The sequence below is a fragment of the Pristiophorus japonicus genome, chromosome 15 (assembly GCF_044704955.1).
Source record: "Pristiophorus japonicus isolate sPriJap1 chromosome 15, sPriJap1.hap1, whole genome shotgun sequence".
Classification (NCBI taxonomy): Eukaryota; Metazoa; Chordata; class Chondrichthyes; family Pristiophoridae; genus Pristiophorus; species Pristiophorus japonicus.
Genome location: NC_091991.1, coordinates 150,412,707 through 150,431,339, shown reverse-complemented (window position 1 = coordinate 150,431,339; position 18,633 = coordinate 150,412,707). Strand labels below are relative to the sequence as shown.

The 18,633-nt window shown below is 42.9% G+C and overlaps 1 protein-coding gene across 1 annotated transcript in view; it reads right to left on the bottom strand.

Moving 5' to 3' along the window:
- cacna1ha (calcium channel, voltage-dependent, T type, alpha 1H subunit a) overlaps positions 1–18,633 on the bottom strand; it is a 341,912-nt gene that overhangs the window by 249,250 nt on the left and 74,029 nt on the right. Inside the window, exon 5 of the mRNA XM_070901103.1 lies at positions 8,891–9,200. Within this exon, the coding sequence (XP_070757204.1) occupies positions 8,891–9,200 (310 nt within the window). The remainder of the gene's footprint in view (positions 1–8,890; positions 9,201–18,633) is intronic.

The window sequence follows — 18,633 nt, the reverse complement described above, 5'->3', positions numbered from 1 at the left end:
CTTAATTTCCTAAGGTGCCCTATGTATTTATCTAACATTAAAGCTACATTAGCCAATCCTGACATGGTATACACTACTGGTAACATCTCCATCTTCCTAGCAGCACAAGAATCATTCTGTTCTAAGACTATTTGGCTTAGAAATTCGTTTGCCGCTTAAAATGGGCAAGGGGATCGCGATGTGCTAGCAATCTGCGCCCAGTCGAAGGACTTTGTGCTGCCTGCTCATTTCCATGATTGTGGCATTCAGCCCTGCTCTGGATGTGCTGCTGAGTGGCTGAACGCTCAGCAGGGGGCCCACGTTCATATGAGGCTAGCACCAATTAAGACTAACCTGCACAACTTATGGGCTGTCTGCATCTCTTAAAGGGGAGGTGTATTCTGCCTACAGCCGATTATTCAACAGATTTGAGTGCAAAAAAAAAATCAATTAATGATGGCACAACAGAGGAGAGAGCGAGCATAAAGATTCTCTGATGCAGCACTGGAGACCTTGGTGGAGGAGGTCAATAGGAGGAGAGAGGTCCTCTTTCCACATGGGGCCAGAAGGCCCTCCAGGCAATAGACCAAAGTGCAGTGGGAGCAGATAGCTACTGTGGTGAATGTCAACAAATGTAGCCCCAAGGAAGTGGAGAATGACCTCACACGAGTGGTCGTGGTCAGTGAATTCATCTTCAAATGCCATATCCCACAAACTGCACCACTAGCCTCACACACTGCTCAATTCACCACACCCCCATTACCCACCTACCAACAATCTCTATCAATCACAACTCATATCCCACATTCACATACTGCATCTCACCCTCACACACTTGCCAATGATGCAAACCTCACACCCGCACCTCACAGCTTGCACACTGTCAGCTATTCAACCATGACAGGCACATCACCCAAACTCATTGCATCACACTCACTGACACATTTCCCTTTCTCTTGCAGGCAAAGGTGTCACATAACCTGCGCCAGTAGAAGCTAAGCAGCAGGTGACGGGCTCGCCTGCAACACCTCACCCCCTTGGAGGAGATGGTGCTGGCCATGGGGGAATATAGCTGAGTCTGTGGCCAGCGACGGGGCTGAAAAAGTACAAGATGCCTAAGGGGCATAATCTCAGAATAAGGGGTCAACCATTTAAAAGAAAAATGAGGAGGAATTTCTTCTCTCAGAGGGTACTGAGTCTTTGGAATTCTCTACCCCAGAGGCTGGGTCATTGAATATATTTAAGGTGGAGATAGATGGATTTTTGAGAGATAAGGGAGTCAAGCGTTATGGGGAGAGGGCAGGGAAGTGGAGTTGAGGCCAAGATCAGATCAGCCATGATCTTATTGAATGGCGGAGCAGGCTCGAGGGGCCAGATGGCCTACTTCTACTCCTATTTCTTATGTTCTTATATACCGGTATCCTCATATGTTATCCTCTTTCTCACATCCCACTTCCCCCTCATCCCACAATCTCTTCTGATTTACAATCTAAGCATGCACCTCGCTTCCCCTATCCACCCTCTTGACCTCAACTCCACTTCCCTGCCCTCTCCCCATAACCCTTGACTCCCTTATCTCTCAAAAATCCATCTATCTCCACCTCAAATATATTCAATGACCCAGCCTCTGGGGTAGAGAATTCCAAAGACTCAGTACCCTCTGAGAGAAGAAATTCCTCTTCATTTTTGTTTTAAATGGTTGACCCCTTATTCTGAGACTATGCCCCTTAGGCACCCACCCCCCCCCCACACCTGCCACCCTGCCCCTCTACTCAACACAACTCTACCCTTGTGCCTTTCTCATTTCAGAGACACAAGAAATTTAACCTGCCCACCCAGTGATTGTAGAAGAGAGGGGGGACCAGAGCGATGAAGAAAAAGAAACACTATCACTCAATCTGACAGTCGCAGCCACCAGCTCAGATACAGGCACTGCGCAGAGTTTAGAAGGTAGCTTAGAGGTGGGATCTACACATGGTGAATCACTGAGCACGAATGGGCTGCAGCCAGGGCAGGGGGTCTGGGTAGCGCTGATGTCAGCTCCTCGGAAGGTGAAGTCGCACATGAGTTCTGCTGCAGAAGACTCAGATGAGGACTTCGATGGGCGGCCTCCAGAAGAATGCTGATGGGTATGCACAATGAAATGATTGGTGCATTGGCAGGCCTACCAGAAAGACGGAGTACAATGACAAGGAGCATGGAGAAGTCCAGCACCAACCTTGCACAGGGCTTTGCACAGAGCTTGGAGGCCTTCCTTTCCAGCATGGAATGAGTGGGCAGATGAATTAGCACACTTGTCGACCCGACCATCATGCAGTGTCTGACAGCTGATGTCTCAGGTTCCATTGAAGGACAAGCACAAGCCACCCTACATCTGAGTGCTGTAGTAGAAGCTCAACTTGTTGCCATGAAACACAGACTGCTGCCATCAAAAGAAAATAAGAATTAGGAGCAGGCCATTCGGCCCCTCGAGCCTGCTCTGCCATTCAATGAGATCATGGCTGTGGTTACTAATGTTGAAAGGAGCTTGCACAGTTGACAGAAGTCTAGCGATCTCCCCTCCTCCTCCTCAGCTCTTCGCCATTTAACTGGCAGCAAGGGCTGTGCCCTCATGATGGTGGGGTTGTGCAGCATGCAGCAGACCACGATGAATCTTGAGACGCGCTCTGATGAGTGTTTCTGGGCTCCTCCAGAGTGGTCCAGCCAGCGGATGCATTGTTGAAGACCCCAATGGTCTGCTCAATCAAATTCCATGTGGTACCATGGCTTTCGTTATGTGCATTCTGCTCATGTATGGTTGGGTTGCATATTGGAGTCATGAGCCAGGTGGTCAGCGGATAGCACTTGTCGCCCAATAGCCACCCTCTGGTTTGTCATGATGGCTGAAAAGCAGATGGTATAATGGACTGCCGCAGAAGGCACCATGGCTACTGTCAGTATACCGAGCATTAACTTACATGATGCGCTGAGTATGGTCGTACACCAGCTGGACATTGAGAGAGCGGAATCCTTTCCAGTTGAAGTACACCTCTGGGTTCACATGCGGTGTCTGCAAAATGTGCAGTCAATGGCATCCTAAACCATGGGGAAGACTGCTATCCTGCTGAAGCCACGTATTAACTCCACCTGCTGCTCTCTGTCAAGAGAGAACAAAATGCATTCACCTCTCTTTGCATATTGAGCCTCAGTGACCTCCCTTATGCAAGAGGTTTATGAAGGGGCCGTCCCTTCAGCCGCATAGGCCCTTAGCTCTAGGTCCAGAGCTAAGGGCCTGGGCAGCTGAAGGGACAACCCCAAATGGTGGAGCAAAGGAAATCAGGTGCAACACAAGAGGCCAGAATCTGAGGAACACATAGATATCAGAGGGTTGTAGGATTGCATGAGGTTAGAGATAGGGATATACAGCCATCTGTTGCTGGCAGCATGAGCGTTTTAGACATTAAGTGAGGAAAAGACCAGGCCCTGCTGTGGTCAAATGTTCTGCTCACAGGCAAGATTCACACACTAGTAGAGGTCAGTTGGGGAAATGTACTGCAAGGTCCATAGAAACATAGACATCAGTGTCTTCAGGAGAGGAGAGCAGGAGAAGGGACAACATTTGGTGGGGGAAAAGAAATAGTCTAGACTCAAAGTATATCTTAGAAGAAACCAGCAAACATCACAATGCAATTAAGTTTTGCATTGCATATTCAGAAAAGACAGGTGTTAGGCCCCACATTGTGAAAGAAGGCATCGTTTGTGTTTGTTATTCTGAGGTTGTTTGAGAATTTTATCATGGAGGAAATATTTTTATTTTCTTTTTGTATATCTCTAAGTTAATGTCTCCTGAGGGTGAAATGTCCTCCATTAACCAAGAGATATACAACTAGGATACCAAAACTGCTGATATTTGGACGACATTTTGTCCTCCTTTGACCACTGGGAGTATTTCTGAAATAATACATTTTTAAAAAAATCAGTGATTCTCAGTCAACTGGAGTCAAACTGGAGTATCTTGGGGGAGTCCAGGGTTCAAATGCCAGCACTGCAGCATTTATTATGGCTTTTTATTATGTGGGGTGAATCGACTCGATCCCTATGGCACAAAAACAAACACGACAAATCTAGATGCACTGAAATTTAACAAGACACAGAGTGCACAGTTCTTTCAAACTTGAAAGTTCTTGACATTTCTGCATACCATTAACTCTGTCACCTTCAAAGAGAAAGAAACTTTCCAATACGAGTCCAGGGATCAATTAAGACAAATCAATCCACATTATTTTCTTATCATGTGTAACTGTAAATGTTTTATGAGAAATCTATTTGTAATGATTCCCTTGTTGTAGTCAGTTGAAATTAGAATGCAAACAGTAAAGCATGTATGTAGGCTATACTTTTGAAATTGCTCAGCCAACATATCTTTATTGCTTTCTTTTGGTAAATGTTTGAGAAATTGGGAAAGGCAGTTAGTTGTAGAGAATGGAACAATTTTCCATATTTTCTCCCATCAAGCACCTTTCCTGTGAGAAAAATACAGGTTACACATATGGCCCAAGTTTCAACTGGATTTGCTCCTTTTTTTTGGAGCAACTAGTTTTTTTTGGAGTACCCTAGCAATTGCAATTCTCCGCATTTAGTTTGCTTCAGTTTCAGTGAGTTAGTTTAGTTTCACTTTAGTTCAGTTTTTTTTCTTCATAAAGGGACGTGTCCAGCCACTTATGCCTATTTTGCAAGTTTAGACTGCGAAAGGTTACCTACTAAAAATAATCACCAGCATTTCTAATGAAACATTTTTTTTTACACTGCAGTGTAACTTAGAATGGAGTAAGTGTTCACTTTTGTATGCCAGGAAAAACCTTGTGTAGAGTTAAGAAATCAGCGCAGCTAGCCAGAGATTTTGGGGGGGGTAGGGAAGAGAGAGCAGTAAACATCTTCACTTTTAAAAATAAAGAACCATCAATAATAAATGATAAATCAATCAATCAATAAATCAATAAATAAAAAATAAAAAAAATAATAAATCAATAAATAAGAAACTAAAAGTTCTTACCTCACCTACCCGTTCAGGAGCACCGGGAGCCCTTCAGCAGCGCACACAGCAGCAAGCACACGCAGCGGCAGACCACTCGGCCAGGGATAGGGTCGTGAGCGCGGCTGGGAGGGGGGAGGAGGAGGAGGGAGGGAGGGAGAGGGGGCAATGTTAAACAGACGAGCCTGCCCAGGTCCCATCCTACTCACGTCTTGCCCCCAATTTCTTTGCTTTCTTGCTACCCCTGTCCCTCCGAACATCTCCGAGACAGTCCCAAGGCCTCAGTCAGTGAGAGCAATCGACATCTTCCTTCTTGATGGTCACTTTTGTCAGTTCCTTCTCCCTTTCTGTTTGCTGTCTCCAGGTCCGAGCTCAGGATCTCCTTCTCCTCCGCATAGTTGGTCACCCGCTCCAGGAGCCCATTCGGCCAGGGCTAGGGGCGGCGTGCTTCGGGCCCCTCCCACAAGCCTGCAGCACATGCACACAGAATCAGAGAGCCGGGAGCTACTGCGCACGCGCGCAGCTGCCGGCAGTCTTTTTGGCGCAGGGCTGTAGCTCCGCCCCCCCCCCACTGCTGTTGTTGCTACGCAGCACCGAAGCCACAGGAGGCTTCATGGAAGTCGAGAATAGCAAGGTAGGAAATAGGCACGCTTTTTATTCCAGGAAATCGGTGGATTTATCAGAGGTGCGCCGTTCTAATCCTCAACTGAAACTTGGGCCCATGATAAGGCTTCTTCCAATCTGCCCTAACGAATGTGTCATACTTCCAAACTCACCCTCATTGCCATTTCCGAAATCAGTCCAATTTTGTGCCTAGGGAGATTGGTTATTTAGTAGGGTCTCAAATGTGGTGGGGGATAAGAAATCTGGCTTATAAATGTTGTCCTCCTTTGATCAGTGAGAGTATTTGTGAAATAGCACATTTTAAAAAAAATCCGTGTTGCATTAGTGCCAAGAGTCTCTCAAAAAAATGATGGTTTTGTTCTATGAATTTCTGGGAACGAGGTTAAGATGGTCCAAACTCGATTTTTGCCGGCAGCAGAGAGGGGAAATCTCTCAGTTTGGGCTAAGTTTGAACTATGTTCCCAAAAATGAGTTTTCTACTGTCTTGTCAGTCAGTACTATAATCCACTTAAATTAGTTTAATAAGTCAAAAAAAAGATAATCTGCACTTTTTCCCTTCAATAAAAAAAGATTTTCGATAGGTTTTGGAACTGATTGGTCTATCTAGTTATCAAAATAACTGCATATTCAATCAGAGCATTCACTGTCCCAAAGCACTTCTCTGAGCGTTTATTGCTATTTTGCACTTCGTCAGTTTTCCCAATGCTATGTTGCTCATATGAGCTGCAGGTCTGTCAACTAATAGCGCTATGTGTCATTCAGGAAAAGGGATTTTTTAAAGAGTTAAAGGGGGGTAAAAATTGTCCTTTTTTATAGTCCCATTAGCACTTCCGGGGGCGCAGCAAGGTTATCACCCGGGGAAAGGGGTCGATAACACCTCCGGGGAAATTGCCTCGAAGGTTTAAGGGGCATTGTGCTGGCAGTGGCGCACCCTTTTTGCGACTTGCGTTCCGGGCTGGCGCATGCACGGCGATGATGTCATCGTCGTGCGGCCGACCCCTCACTCGGAGGCGGCAAGGATGGCGTCGGCAGATGTCACCCGCAGCGTCGTGGGTCGCGAAGCTGGTGGACATACTCTACCGGGGCGCCCCTTAAAGGGGAAGCATTTTGCGCTATGGGCTGCCATATTTTTCTGTCGGCTGACTCTTCTGTCGGCCCGACAATGGCGGCCCCCGCCGCAACCTGGCCGCCATCCTGCAGCCTGGCACTCCGATTTGGGTGTCGGGCTGTTAGCCCAGTCGAGAGCATCCCTTGTGGCCCAGTGGCGGCCGTCAAAGGCACTGTAGAGCGCGCAGTAGCCTTCCGCTTTAATTGATGGCGAGGGGCATTCTGCCAGATCAGCGCTAAAAGGAGCATTCCTATAGCACTGACGTTGTCAGAGGGTCGCTGGGCTCGGGAGCGCGGCGCTGGACCCAGAGCCGCTCTACCGCCCCGGGAGCGCCCCTCCATGGATTCGGAGTGCCTCCGATATCGCTCCGCCTCCATTGAGGGGCAGAAGGGCCGAATTCCGCGCTGGGGGCGGAACTTTCGGGCTGGGCAATAAATGTCCTGGTCCGGGAAGGATACCGCCTCCGCGGGACAATTTCACCCCCAGCAGTTCTCCCAGACCAGTTTCCAATTTTTCCTCTTCATTCTTCATTCCTCCAACCCAAGATGAAGCATTGTATGCCAACTCATCTGTCACTCCAGCTCAGAATCAACAAAGCTCACCGAAAGGGAGTTGCCCATTTCCAACATTATTCAATGCTTTGAGATGGAAGTTAAACACTAGAGTTAATTGGCTACATCATGTTTAGTTATTTTGATCATTTCATTTATAGTAAGCACAGCCAGTAGCATCAATGAATTTGCTTTCCTCTATGCAAATATCCTAGTCATACTGAACAAGAATTAACAGAACTTCTACCTCAATATTAAGCAATACTTATTTCAGAAACATGCTACTATTGTCTTTCAAAGATTGAGGCAGAGAATCTTAATTTCAATTATTTTATACAGAATAAAACTTCGTATGGCTTTGCAGAAGAATAACTTGAGAGAAAGCCAGACTTGATGAAATCTTTCTTATTATTGAAAAATGATAAAATGATAAAACTATACCATTATCTCATAGATTGAGCAGGTTGAGCTTATACTCATTGGAGTTTAGAAGAATGAGAGGTGATCTTATTGAAACATATAAGATATTGAGGGGGATCAACAAGGTAGATGCAAAGAGGATATTTCCATTCGTGGGAGAATCTAGAACTAGGGGACATAGTTTCAGAATAAGGGGCCTCCCATGTAAAACTCAGATGAGGAGGAATTTCTTCTCTCACAGGGTTGTAAATCCTTGTAATTCCCTGCCCCAGAGAGCTGTGGAGGCTGGGTCAGTGAATATATTTAAGGTGGAGATAGACAGATTTTTGAATGATAAGGGAGTGAAGGGTTATGGGGAGCGGGCAGGGAAGTAGAGTTGATCCCAAGATCAGATCAGTCATGGTCTTATTAAATGGCAGAGCAGGTTCGAGGGGCCAAATGGTCTGCTCTGGCTCCTATTACTTATATTCTTATGTATCACACTTAATATTGAAGTTTATTTTTTGGAGCATGAATATGTTTCATATTTTATCCATTTCCATTTTGTCAGGCCACTCCCTACCACGCACCATTCCCAGGAAAGCAAGACGAGCAAGTGACCTGCTGCCAATCTTCTATCAATGCTCTGTAGTCAAGAATTAGGAGATGTACAGTGGCTTGGTACAGCTCGCCATCTAATTTTACTTCAACTTCCTGCACCAACCTTCACCTCTCCCTTATGGCTTGGTCAAGAGTAGCCCCAGTCCAACCCGCATCCTACCATTGTATGGCAAAGCCTGGTGCAGTATCACAAACATTGTTGCTGCACCATCAGACATATTTAACAATCCTTGCACAAGTCTTTTCCTTACTGCATGGGTTTATCATATCATTATCTCATTCACAGTCTGAGTGGCAGTCACACGCACAATGTCAAGGGCAGAAATTCACTAACAATATCTCAATAATAGTCAAATTTGTTTGGGATCCAATAACAGATTTTTTCACAAACCCATTGTTGATAATGTTTCCATATTATAAAGGAAAGCGAGTATTAATATCTTTCTTTGTCGTAACTATAGTGATATTGCAAAGACATTCTTAAATTATAGAGCTTAGTCAGACGGATAGCTCAAAGGCACTAAATTCAATTGGAATAGAAATTATTGTCAAAAAGGAAAAGAGGACAAATACATATTAAATGATTTGGGACCTTACCTGAAAAATAGCAATCCAGGCATAACCTATATTATCAAAATTAATGGCGCCCTTATGTGGGTTTACATCTCCGGTCTTGCACACATTGTAATATTGATTCCAGTTTATGCAGCCACTTGTTTTGTTCACTTCCAGGCTATACTTTGGGTGGTTGTAAGAATCTAAGCTAAGAAAACATTCAGCTCCATTTTCTTTCAAACTTGGAAGTTCCTGACATTTCTGCATGCCGTTATCCCGTGGCAATGAGCAAATAAATGGAGTCTCATCTCCTTCAATCTGGTAATATAGAGGTAAAGAAACATTGTAATACCTACGAAATAAAATGAGAGGGAATTAGTCAGTATTCATACTCTTCAATTGTTTATTCAAACTGTATTTTACAGGTAAATCAGGTCAAAAAGATATAGAATTCACTAAGCAAAAAAATCTATGGTCACATCTCTTATTGGTAAAGTGTACATCATAAAATGGATGCTCAGTCTTGCAGTTCAATTCGGTTGATAGTGCCACACGTTAAGAACAAATTAGATTAATTTTTTTTAACTGCCTTTTGTGCTCAGCAAGGATCATTAGTATAACTGCTGGAAATGTTTTTTTTAAATCATTTTTCAGGATGTGGGCGTTGCTGGCAAAGCTGGTGCATATTACTCATCCCTAGTTGCACTCGAGAAGGTCATGGTGGGCCACTTTCCTGAACCGCTGCAGTCCGTGTGGTGAAGGTGCTCCCATAGTGCTGTTAAGTAGTGGTTTCTAGGATTGTGACCCAGCAATGATGAAGGAACAGTGATAAATGTCGAAGTCAGGTTGGTATGTGACTTGCAGGGGGATTTGGAGGTGATGGTGTTCTCAGGTAGCTGATGCCCTTGTCCTTCTAGGTGGTGGAGTTCCTGGGTTTGGGAGGTCATTTTCTGATGTTTGGGCCTAGTGTCATATTCAAATAATATTAGGTTTGGTATAACTTGAATTACACAATGAGGTAAAAGTCATTTTACAGTAATACACAATATCCCTTATTTTGGCAGCCCTGAGAAAGTACCTCTTCTGGACCTGGGTGCAATTTCTATTTCCCACACCGGGTTTCTGAGAAATAACAATCAGCTTTATGCTATAGACCTTTGGGTGCTGTTCCGGCCCAACTTTCCACTGTTAAGATAAAATGGGCGATAGCCTGCCTATTTGGCCGATAGCCAGCCGATCATCAGTGAAAACATTCCCTAGGCATGTTGTCCAAGTGGTCCATGTGCGAGCCCATGCAGAGTTTCAGCAGGCTAATTGACTGCCCGGGTGGGGGGTGGTGGTTCAGGAATGGAACCCTTGATGATTTTCAACTCCTTAACTTGGAAGTGCTGAAACCAAATGCAGTGAACCTACAGTATGCACACAGATGCTGTATATGACCATGCTCATTGTCTACAGGACTGTAGTAATACCCGCCCTCTTGTATGGCTCAGAGACATGGACCATGTACAGTAGACACCTCAAGTCGCTGGAGAACCAACGATGTCTCCACAAGATCCTGCAAATCCCCTGGGAGGACAGACGCACCAACATTAGCGTCCTCGACTAGGCCAACATCCCCAGCATTGAAACACTGACCACACTTGATCAGCTCCGATGGGCAGGCCACATTGTTCGCATGCCAGACACAAGACTCCCAAAGCAAGCGCTCTACTCGGAACACCTTCACGAGCCAAAGGTGGGCAGAGGAAACGTTACAAGGACACCCTCAAAGCCTCACTGACACCTAGGAATCCCTGGCCAAAGACCGCCCTAAGTGGAGGAAGTGCATCCGGGAGGGTGCTGAGCACCTCGAGTCTCATCGGCGAGAGCATGCAGAAATCAAGCACGGGCAGCGGAAAGAGCGAGCGGCAAACCTGTCCCACCCACCCTTTCCCTCAATGACTATCTGTCCCACCTGTGACAGGGACTGTGGTTCTCGTATTGGACTGTTCAGGTACCTAAGGACTCTTTTTTTTTTAAAGAGTGGACGCAAGTCTTCCTCGATTCCAAGAGACTGCCTATGATGATGATGCTGGCAGTGATGTGATGCATGTATATCTTTGGATCCAATTTTCAGCAGTCAGAGAAACAAAGGCTCTATCATTTTATTCTTTAATTGGAGGGGCTGGATCTTCTTCAGGTACTGTCCAACAAATGTTAAATCTTTCATTCACAATTAGCTATAGAGCAAGGACAGCAGTGCACTGGCACAGTTAACTCACTGATTTTCCCCTAAAAACGAAGGTCATCAATCAGAGGCTTACTCAGGTCACACACCATGGTATTGCATACCAAAAGCAAGATCGCAACTGCTGCTTTGAACATAATCTCCAACAATTTTTATTATTCCACCATCATAGCGGCAGATAAATGGCTAGAGCCATAATAAACATGATTTACTTGTAATTGAAAACAAACACTATCTAGTTCCTAGGGGGCTAAGTAAAAGTTTGATGGTGAGCTCCTGATTGGCCTAGTCTCAGTACGGTTATTTTGTTGAATTAATTCAATGAGAATACAAAAGTACATAAGCAGATTTGCATTTGCCTCTTGATGAATTGACCTTAATGCTGGGATGGAACATGGCCATTAAAATACCATAGTACGTGGTGTCCCCATTTAACTTAAAATATTGACTCGTGAAGCAATAATTAAAACAAAAAGACTGCTAGTGTATTGGGGCCAATTCTAGCCAGCATGTTTCAGTGGGGACCAATATAAAATAAGGCTCATGTTTTTATATACGGCTCGTTCCTCTTCTCAGGAAAATTGGTTCTTGTGTTACACGAATGGTGCATTTTCAAGTGTGTACAAGAAAGAGAGATTAAGTATACAGCAAAGACTGTTACCATCAGCTAACCTTCCTACATTGTGTAAAGCAGCACAATTGCCTGGGGTACGAATTATCTGCTCTAATGACACAGCTACTACAGAACATGGAAAACTCTCAAGACTAGGTAGACCATCATTATAGCTTGTCTAAATTTGAAGTAGTCTTAAACACAGACCTATGACTAGAAATACCATGCAATCATTAAAATGCCATTTTCGGCTCAGAAAAAAAATAAAATAAAAAGCAAAATTTCTTACTGGAAGTTTTCTCATAAGGTTTCGTGACCGTTTCCACTTAGCATGTAGCTGAAAACAATTCGATTACTTGCCAGTATATACAGACTGTCAGAAAACAAACAAAATTGCCAACAATAGCTCCTGCAAGAGGCACATCAGTTTATAATCTTTTGAATAATCCATTCTGGTGTATGGATTATGATAAATTACAACAGACCTAGTTACATTATGTTTTCCTTTGATGTCACAAGGGACTAATACCATTGTGAGGGTGTCAACCATTACCAGGCAAAACATCATGAGTTAAAAATTGAATTAAAATCCCATATTACAGGGCCATTTTCCAATATCATTGGAGCCTTACCCATTGGAACATTATAACAGAAACTTGGGAGCAGTTTTATATGATTTCCTGAAATTTAGTTTAAATGGTTGAAAAATAATGTGCAGCATATATGCCTACATTTCTGCTACTGAGCGAGGGATGTTCCCCACCAGCAATGCAAAGTTGGAAAATGACCTTTACATTTCTATTTGTAACTCAACTTCCTGAAATTCTTATGTACTTATCCAGGATGTACAATTAAGAAACAAAAGCTACTGTATTTAAAGAAAAAAGAATATACTTACAGTACACATCAAGACTGCTGAATCATAGAATCACAGAAATTTACAGCACAGAAGGAGGCCATTCGATCCAACTTATCTGTCCGTGAATAGACACCATTGTCCCAAAAAAGTGCTGGTCAAACGTTTTATATTTATTCGCACATTGTGATGATATAAATTGAATGAAAATGTATTTGTGTGTTGCTTGTGTGTGATGTAATTGTGACAATAGATCTGTGGCTCCTTCCCCAGTGGTGGAAACGTTCTTGTATAAAGCTGTGATATAAATCTTACTTAAAGGAATACAGACAGTCCTCTTCTGCTGAACGGTACAAGGCTCTGTGGCATTGTTGTAATAAGGAGCAGTCATTTAAATTGAATGATTATATTATTTCGTGATTCATTTTGATATTAATGCCTAGAAGTTACCATTCATTATACTAGCAGACAAATGTTTAACATGCTCATATGACATTCATTTGCTTATGAGTTTAACAAAGATGATAGCCATTTAAAATAGACAGGTTAACACCGATGTAAAAACAGTGATCAGAGGAATATCACCAACAGTAATTTCCAGGCTCTAAAAAGTATACAAGAAGAAAAATACTTGTTATTTTGTTAATAGATTTTAAATAACATGTATTACAGTTTCTAGGCCAACTAAGTGGGATATATCATATGGAGTGGTACTTACACATCAGAAAATATTTATGTATATACCGAAAGTTATTTCAAAATGCTGGAAAATGCATAAAACATTATGGCCGGAATTTTCTTTACTGGGCGGGTCGGGTGCGGGCGGTCAGCGACCCTATTCTTGCTTCCATCCCACTGCAGAAATCAACTTTGTACAAATGAGGTCTATTAAGCCCGCCCTGTGCATTACCCGGCCCTATTAAATGGTGCGGATCTGGTGACATCATCCATAATGCATTTTCAGCTGCGATATTTAAAGGGACCATGGCCACATTGCTTTTGAAGGTTCACGTAGGAGTGTGCAGTCACTGCACTGGAGGTTTTGATTGCTCCAAACATTTGGAGACATGACTGCACAGAGGCAGAGGGCTGCACCCAGGTTCTCCGATGACTCCCTCCATTTGCTTGTGGAGGGAGTCATAACATGCAGGAAGGTCCTCTTCCCTTCCAATGGGGAAAGAGGCCCCTCAGGAGTCAAAAAAAAGCCTGGCAAAAAATTGAGGAGGAGGTGAACAGCAGAGATGTGGTCAGGATGACCTGGGTGCAGTACCGGAACCGTTTCAATTATCTTATTCGATCTGGAAAGGTAAGTACAAAGTCACACTCACCTTAATCCTGCTATGCCTCTCATCACATCTCCATCACTCTGCCTTCCCAACTTTACTCCTGCACATACTTACTCACGCCAACATACCTGCACGACCACCCATCCCTCTCTACCTACATTATCACATACCCATCTTGCTAGCCATCCCTCATACTCGCCTCAACCTAATGCAATCTTACCAACTAACAACACGCAAGGAGGCCACTTGGCATTGCCACCCCAATCCACAATAGTTCCCCCCTAAAGATGTAACCCATCCATTCCTTATACTCATTCCATCACTCTCGCTCATCCCTCTCTACTTTCCCTCCTTGCAGGAGACGAAAGCTCACAATAAGAGGAGGAGAACCGGAGGTGGCCTTAATCATTTGCCACCCTCACAACAGCAGAGGAGGCTGATTAACCCTGTCTCATTACACAAAACAAGATCTAAAATAACCTGTTGCCTGGTTGGTTCAATGGTGTATTGTTCAAGAAACTGTCTCGAATACATACAGTCCTTAGACTGCACTTGCCAATTTGATTTGCCTAAACTATATGCAGATTAAAGTCCCCCACGATTATTGTATTATTGTATTAGTTTTGTTACAAGCTCCTATCATTTCTTGATTAATGTTCTGTTCAATGGTATAACTACTGTTAGGGGGCCTATAAACTACTCCCACCACTGTTTTCTGCCCCTTGTTATTTCTTACCTCCACCTACACTGATTCAACTTCCTGATCTTCTGAGCCAAGATCCTTTCTCACTAATTTACTAATCTTTACTAAACCTTTACTGGCACAGAATGTCCACTATATAGAATAATGTGTATTTCTTTTTGGGATAGTGTGTACTACATAAACTCAATCTAGTTCCAGAATGTCCATTTCACAGTGTATTCCTTGTCCAAGCACTAAAGCCTGAGAATGTGGAACTCACTGCCACATGGAGTGTTTGAAGCAGATCACATTGATGCATTTAAGGGAAGGCTAGATACATATGAGGAAGAGAATAGAGGGATGTGGTGCAGATGTAATTAGACTGGGAGGAAGCTCGCGTGGAGTATAAACACCGGCACAGACCAATTAGGCCAAATGGTCTGTTTCTATGTTGTAGATTCTATGTAATACTGCAGAATAGATAGAAGCTCCTCATTAAAAAAATATGCTCTGGCTCTAAAGTCACCCTTCCTGCTCCCAGCATACAAGTGTGGTTCTCACTAATATCTACATGTGCGCACTTTCCAACAGAAGATACTAAATAGCCCAGAGATGCCCAGGCTAATTGTGGTTGTGCTCCTGCGGAGAAAAACTAACTTTGCACAAATGGATCTTGGGACCTTCATAATTTGTAAGAAGCAGTAAGGTTGATCAAAGTGTCTTGGTTTATCTTATTTTGATAATGCTGCTAGTGGGTTCATTTTCTCCATGGAACTGAGAACTGTGCAGCAGTAACATAATCATACATCCAGCATGTTGAGGTTTAACAAGTTTTACGTCCCTTTCATTTGACCAGGAAGTGGTACAAGTTATTCGTTATCAGTACATATTATACAGATATATAAATTACTGTCAAAATTCCTCACATACCAGATTTGATCCCTAGACTTTGCTGATCTCAACCAGGGCAATTTTTTGTGTCTGTGTTGTGCCACAATCTGGCTAAAAAAAGGTTGAAACTGCACAGACCTTTGAAGGTTATCACATTCCAACAAATACTTGTTTGAAGATTTAATGAAAGTGTCACTCATTTGCATGCCATCTGATTCTGTCTGAAGTAATCAGAATTTCCTAAGGTAATAAAAAGTCAGTAGGTCTGCGGCAAATTAAAAAAAAATCACCAGCAATTTGCTGAGTTAAGCGAGGAAGAAAAACAATAATGAAAAAATTTAATTGAAAATTAAGCTGTGTTTGAATAGTTACTGCCAAAGGGAAAGAGAGGAAAAAAGTGACATTTACAACAGTTACACAAGTAAAACACTGCATTGCATGGGCTTCATGATTCCAATTAAATTCTAATAGAAGCAAACAAATCAGATGTTTCTGCATTTTTTCTGTCAGTAGCTACAATAAAATTTTAATAAGGTTGTACATTGCCAGTTATGAAGTGTTTACTGGTTACTGAGACATTGCTGCACAGAGTCCTTAGCATTGCATGGTCTTAAAAAGTTAGTAGAATCTGTTTACTGGTCAAACACTATAAACTTTGCAGAACATCAATACTACTATGCACTTCCTCTTTTTAGTGGCACTTTGTATATATTTATAAACTAGTGGCGCTAACATCGCTCACAGAAAATCAGATGATATACTATTTTCTAAGACAAATAACACACGAAGTGTTATTCAGTTACTGGGAACATAGGAACAGAAGTGGGCCATTTAGTTCCGTCATTCAATGAGATCATGGCTGATCTGGGATCCAACTCCATATACCCACTTTTCCCCATATCATTCAATACCTTTGGTTAACAGAAATCTATCAATCTCAGATTTAAAATTAGCAACTGACCATGCAGCAATTGCCCTTTGCAGAAGAGAGTTCCAAACTTCTACCACCCTTTGCGAGTAGAAGTGTACCCTAACTTCACTTCTGAAAGGGCTGGTTCTAATTTTTAGGCTATGTCCTCTAGTCCTAGACGTCTCAAAATAGTTTCTCTCTATCTACTCTATCAATTTCCCTTAAGGTCTTGAAAACTTTGATAAAATCGCCACTTATTCTTCTAAATTCCAGAGAATACAATGTAATCTCTTCTCGTAATTTAACCTTTAGAGTCAAGGTACTTTCTGGTAAATCTACGCTGCACTCCCTCCAAGGCCAATATATCCTTCTGCTACCCAGAACTAAACACAGTATTCCAAGCTGTGGTTTAACTAGGGCTTTATATAGCTGCAGCATAATTTCTACCCCCTTGGACTCTAGTCCTCTAGATATAAAGCCTAGCATTCCATTAGCCTTTTTGATTATTTTCTGTATCTATCCATGACATTTTAACAATCTAGGTACATGGACCCCCAAGTCTCTTTGGACCTCCATGGTTTATAGCTCTTCACCATTTAGAAATGTTCTATCCTTTTTAGGTCCAAAGTGGATGGCCTCACAATTGCCGACATTGAAATCCATTTGCCAGTTTTGCCCATTTATTTAATCTATTAATATCTCTCTGTACAGAAATAGGAGGATGCAGCAGATGAATGCGTGGCCGGACAGATGATGCAGGAGGGAGGGCTTTAGATTCCTGAGGCATTGGGACCGGTTCTGGGGGAAGTGGGTCCTATACAGGCTGGGCGGGTTGCACCTCAACAGGGCCATTATCCTTACAGAAAGGTTTGCTAGTGCTGTTGGGAAGAGTTTAAACTAGCTTGGCAGGGGGATGGGAACCTGAGCAGAGATTCAGAAGGGAGAAAATGCAAGCTGGAAATGGAAGCAGTAAATGAGTGAGAGTTTAGAAGGTGGCAGGAAAAAAAGGCTAGAAAAAAAACAAAGTGGTTAGGCAGTGCTTAATGGTATATACTTCAATGCAAGGAGCTTAGTAAATAAGATAGATGGCAGATGAGCTGAGGGCACAGATAGACATGTGGAAATATGATATCGTAGCTATTACTGAAACATGGCTCAAAGAAGAGCAGAAATGGCAGCTCCACCTTCCAACTTACAGGGTTTCAGATGAGATAGTGAGGGGATAAAAAAGAACGAGGGGTCACAATATTGGTTAAAGAAACGAATATAGCTGCGAGGAGCGATGAAATGTTACAAGCATCATCAAATGAGGCCCTATGGGTTGAACTGAAGAACAAAAAAAGGGGCAATCACACTGCTGGGAATGTACGATCCTGTACTATATAGACACCTGAATAGTCTGATGAAGATAAGAGAACAAATATGTAGGCACATTTCTGAGAAGTGCACAAACAATAGGGCTGTAATAGTAGGGGATTTTAACAAACCATCCTCAACTGGAATAGAATCAGTGTAAAAGTTATAGAGGGTGCCAAATTCTTAAAATGTATTCAGGAGAACATTTTTAGCCAGTACGTAACAAGTCCAATAAGAGAGGGGTTGGTTCTGGACTTAGTTTTAGAGAATGAAGCTGGGCAGGTGGCAGGGGTATCAACGGAAAAGCATTTTGGTGGTAGTTATCACAATTCAGTTAAATTTGGCGTAGTTATGGAAAAGGACAAAGATAGACCAGGAGTAATAGTTTCAATTGGGGAAAGGCCAATTTTGCTAAGCTGAGATGTGATTTAGCAAAAGTGGACTGGAAACAGGTATTTGTATGTAAATCAGTGTCAGAGCAGTGGGAGGCATTCAAGGAGGAGATAGTGAGGGTTCAGAGCAAATATGCTCCCACAAAGAAAAAGGGTGGGACTCCAAAATCTAGAGCCCCCTGGATGTCAAGGGGCATATAGGGCAAGATAAGGCAAAAAAGGGAAGCTTATGTCAGATACCAAGAACTAAATACTACAGAAAACCTAGAGGAGTATAGAAGTGCAGGGGTAAAATTAAAAAGGAAATTAGGAAAGCAAAGAGAGAGCATGAAAAAATATTCACAAGTAAATCAATGAAAACCCAAAGAGGGTTTATAAATACATAAAGAACAAGAGAATAACAAAGAAATAGTACCGTCCATTAGAGACCAAAAAGGTAACCTGTGTATGGAGGCGGAAGACTTGGTCATGGTTCTTAATGAATACTTTGCGCCTGTCTTCCCAAAAGAGAGGGACATATTGACTGGGCTAACCAAATTGATAGCAATGCGGTGGAGGAGGATTTCCTG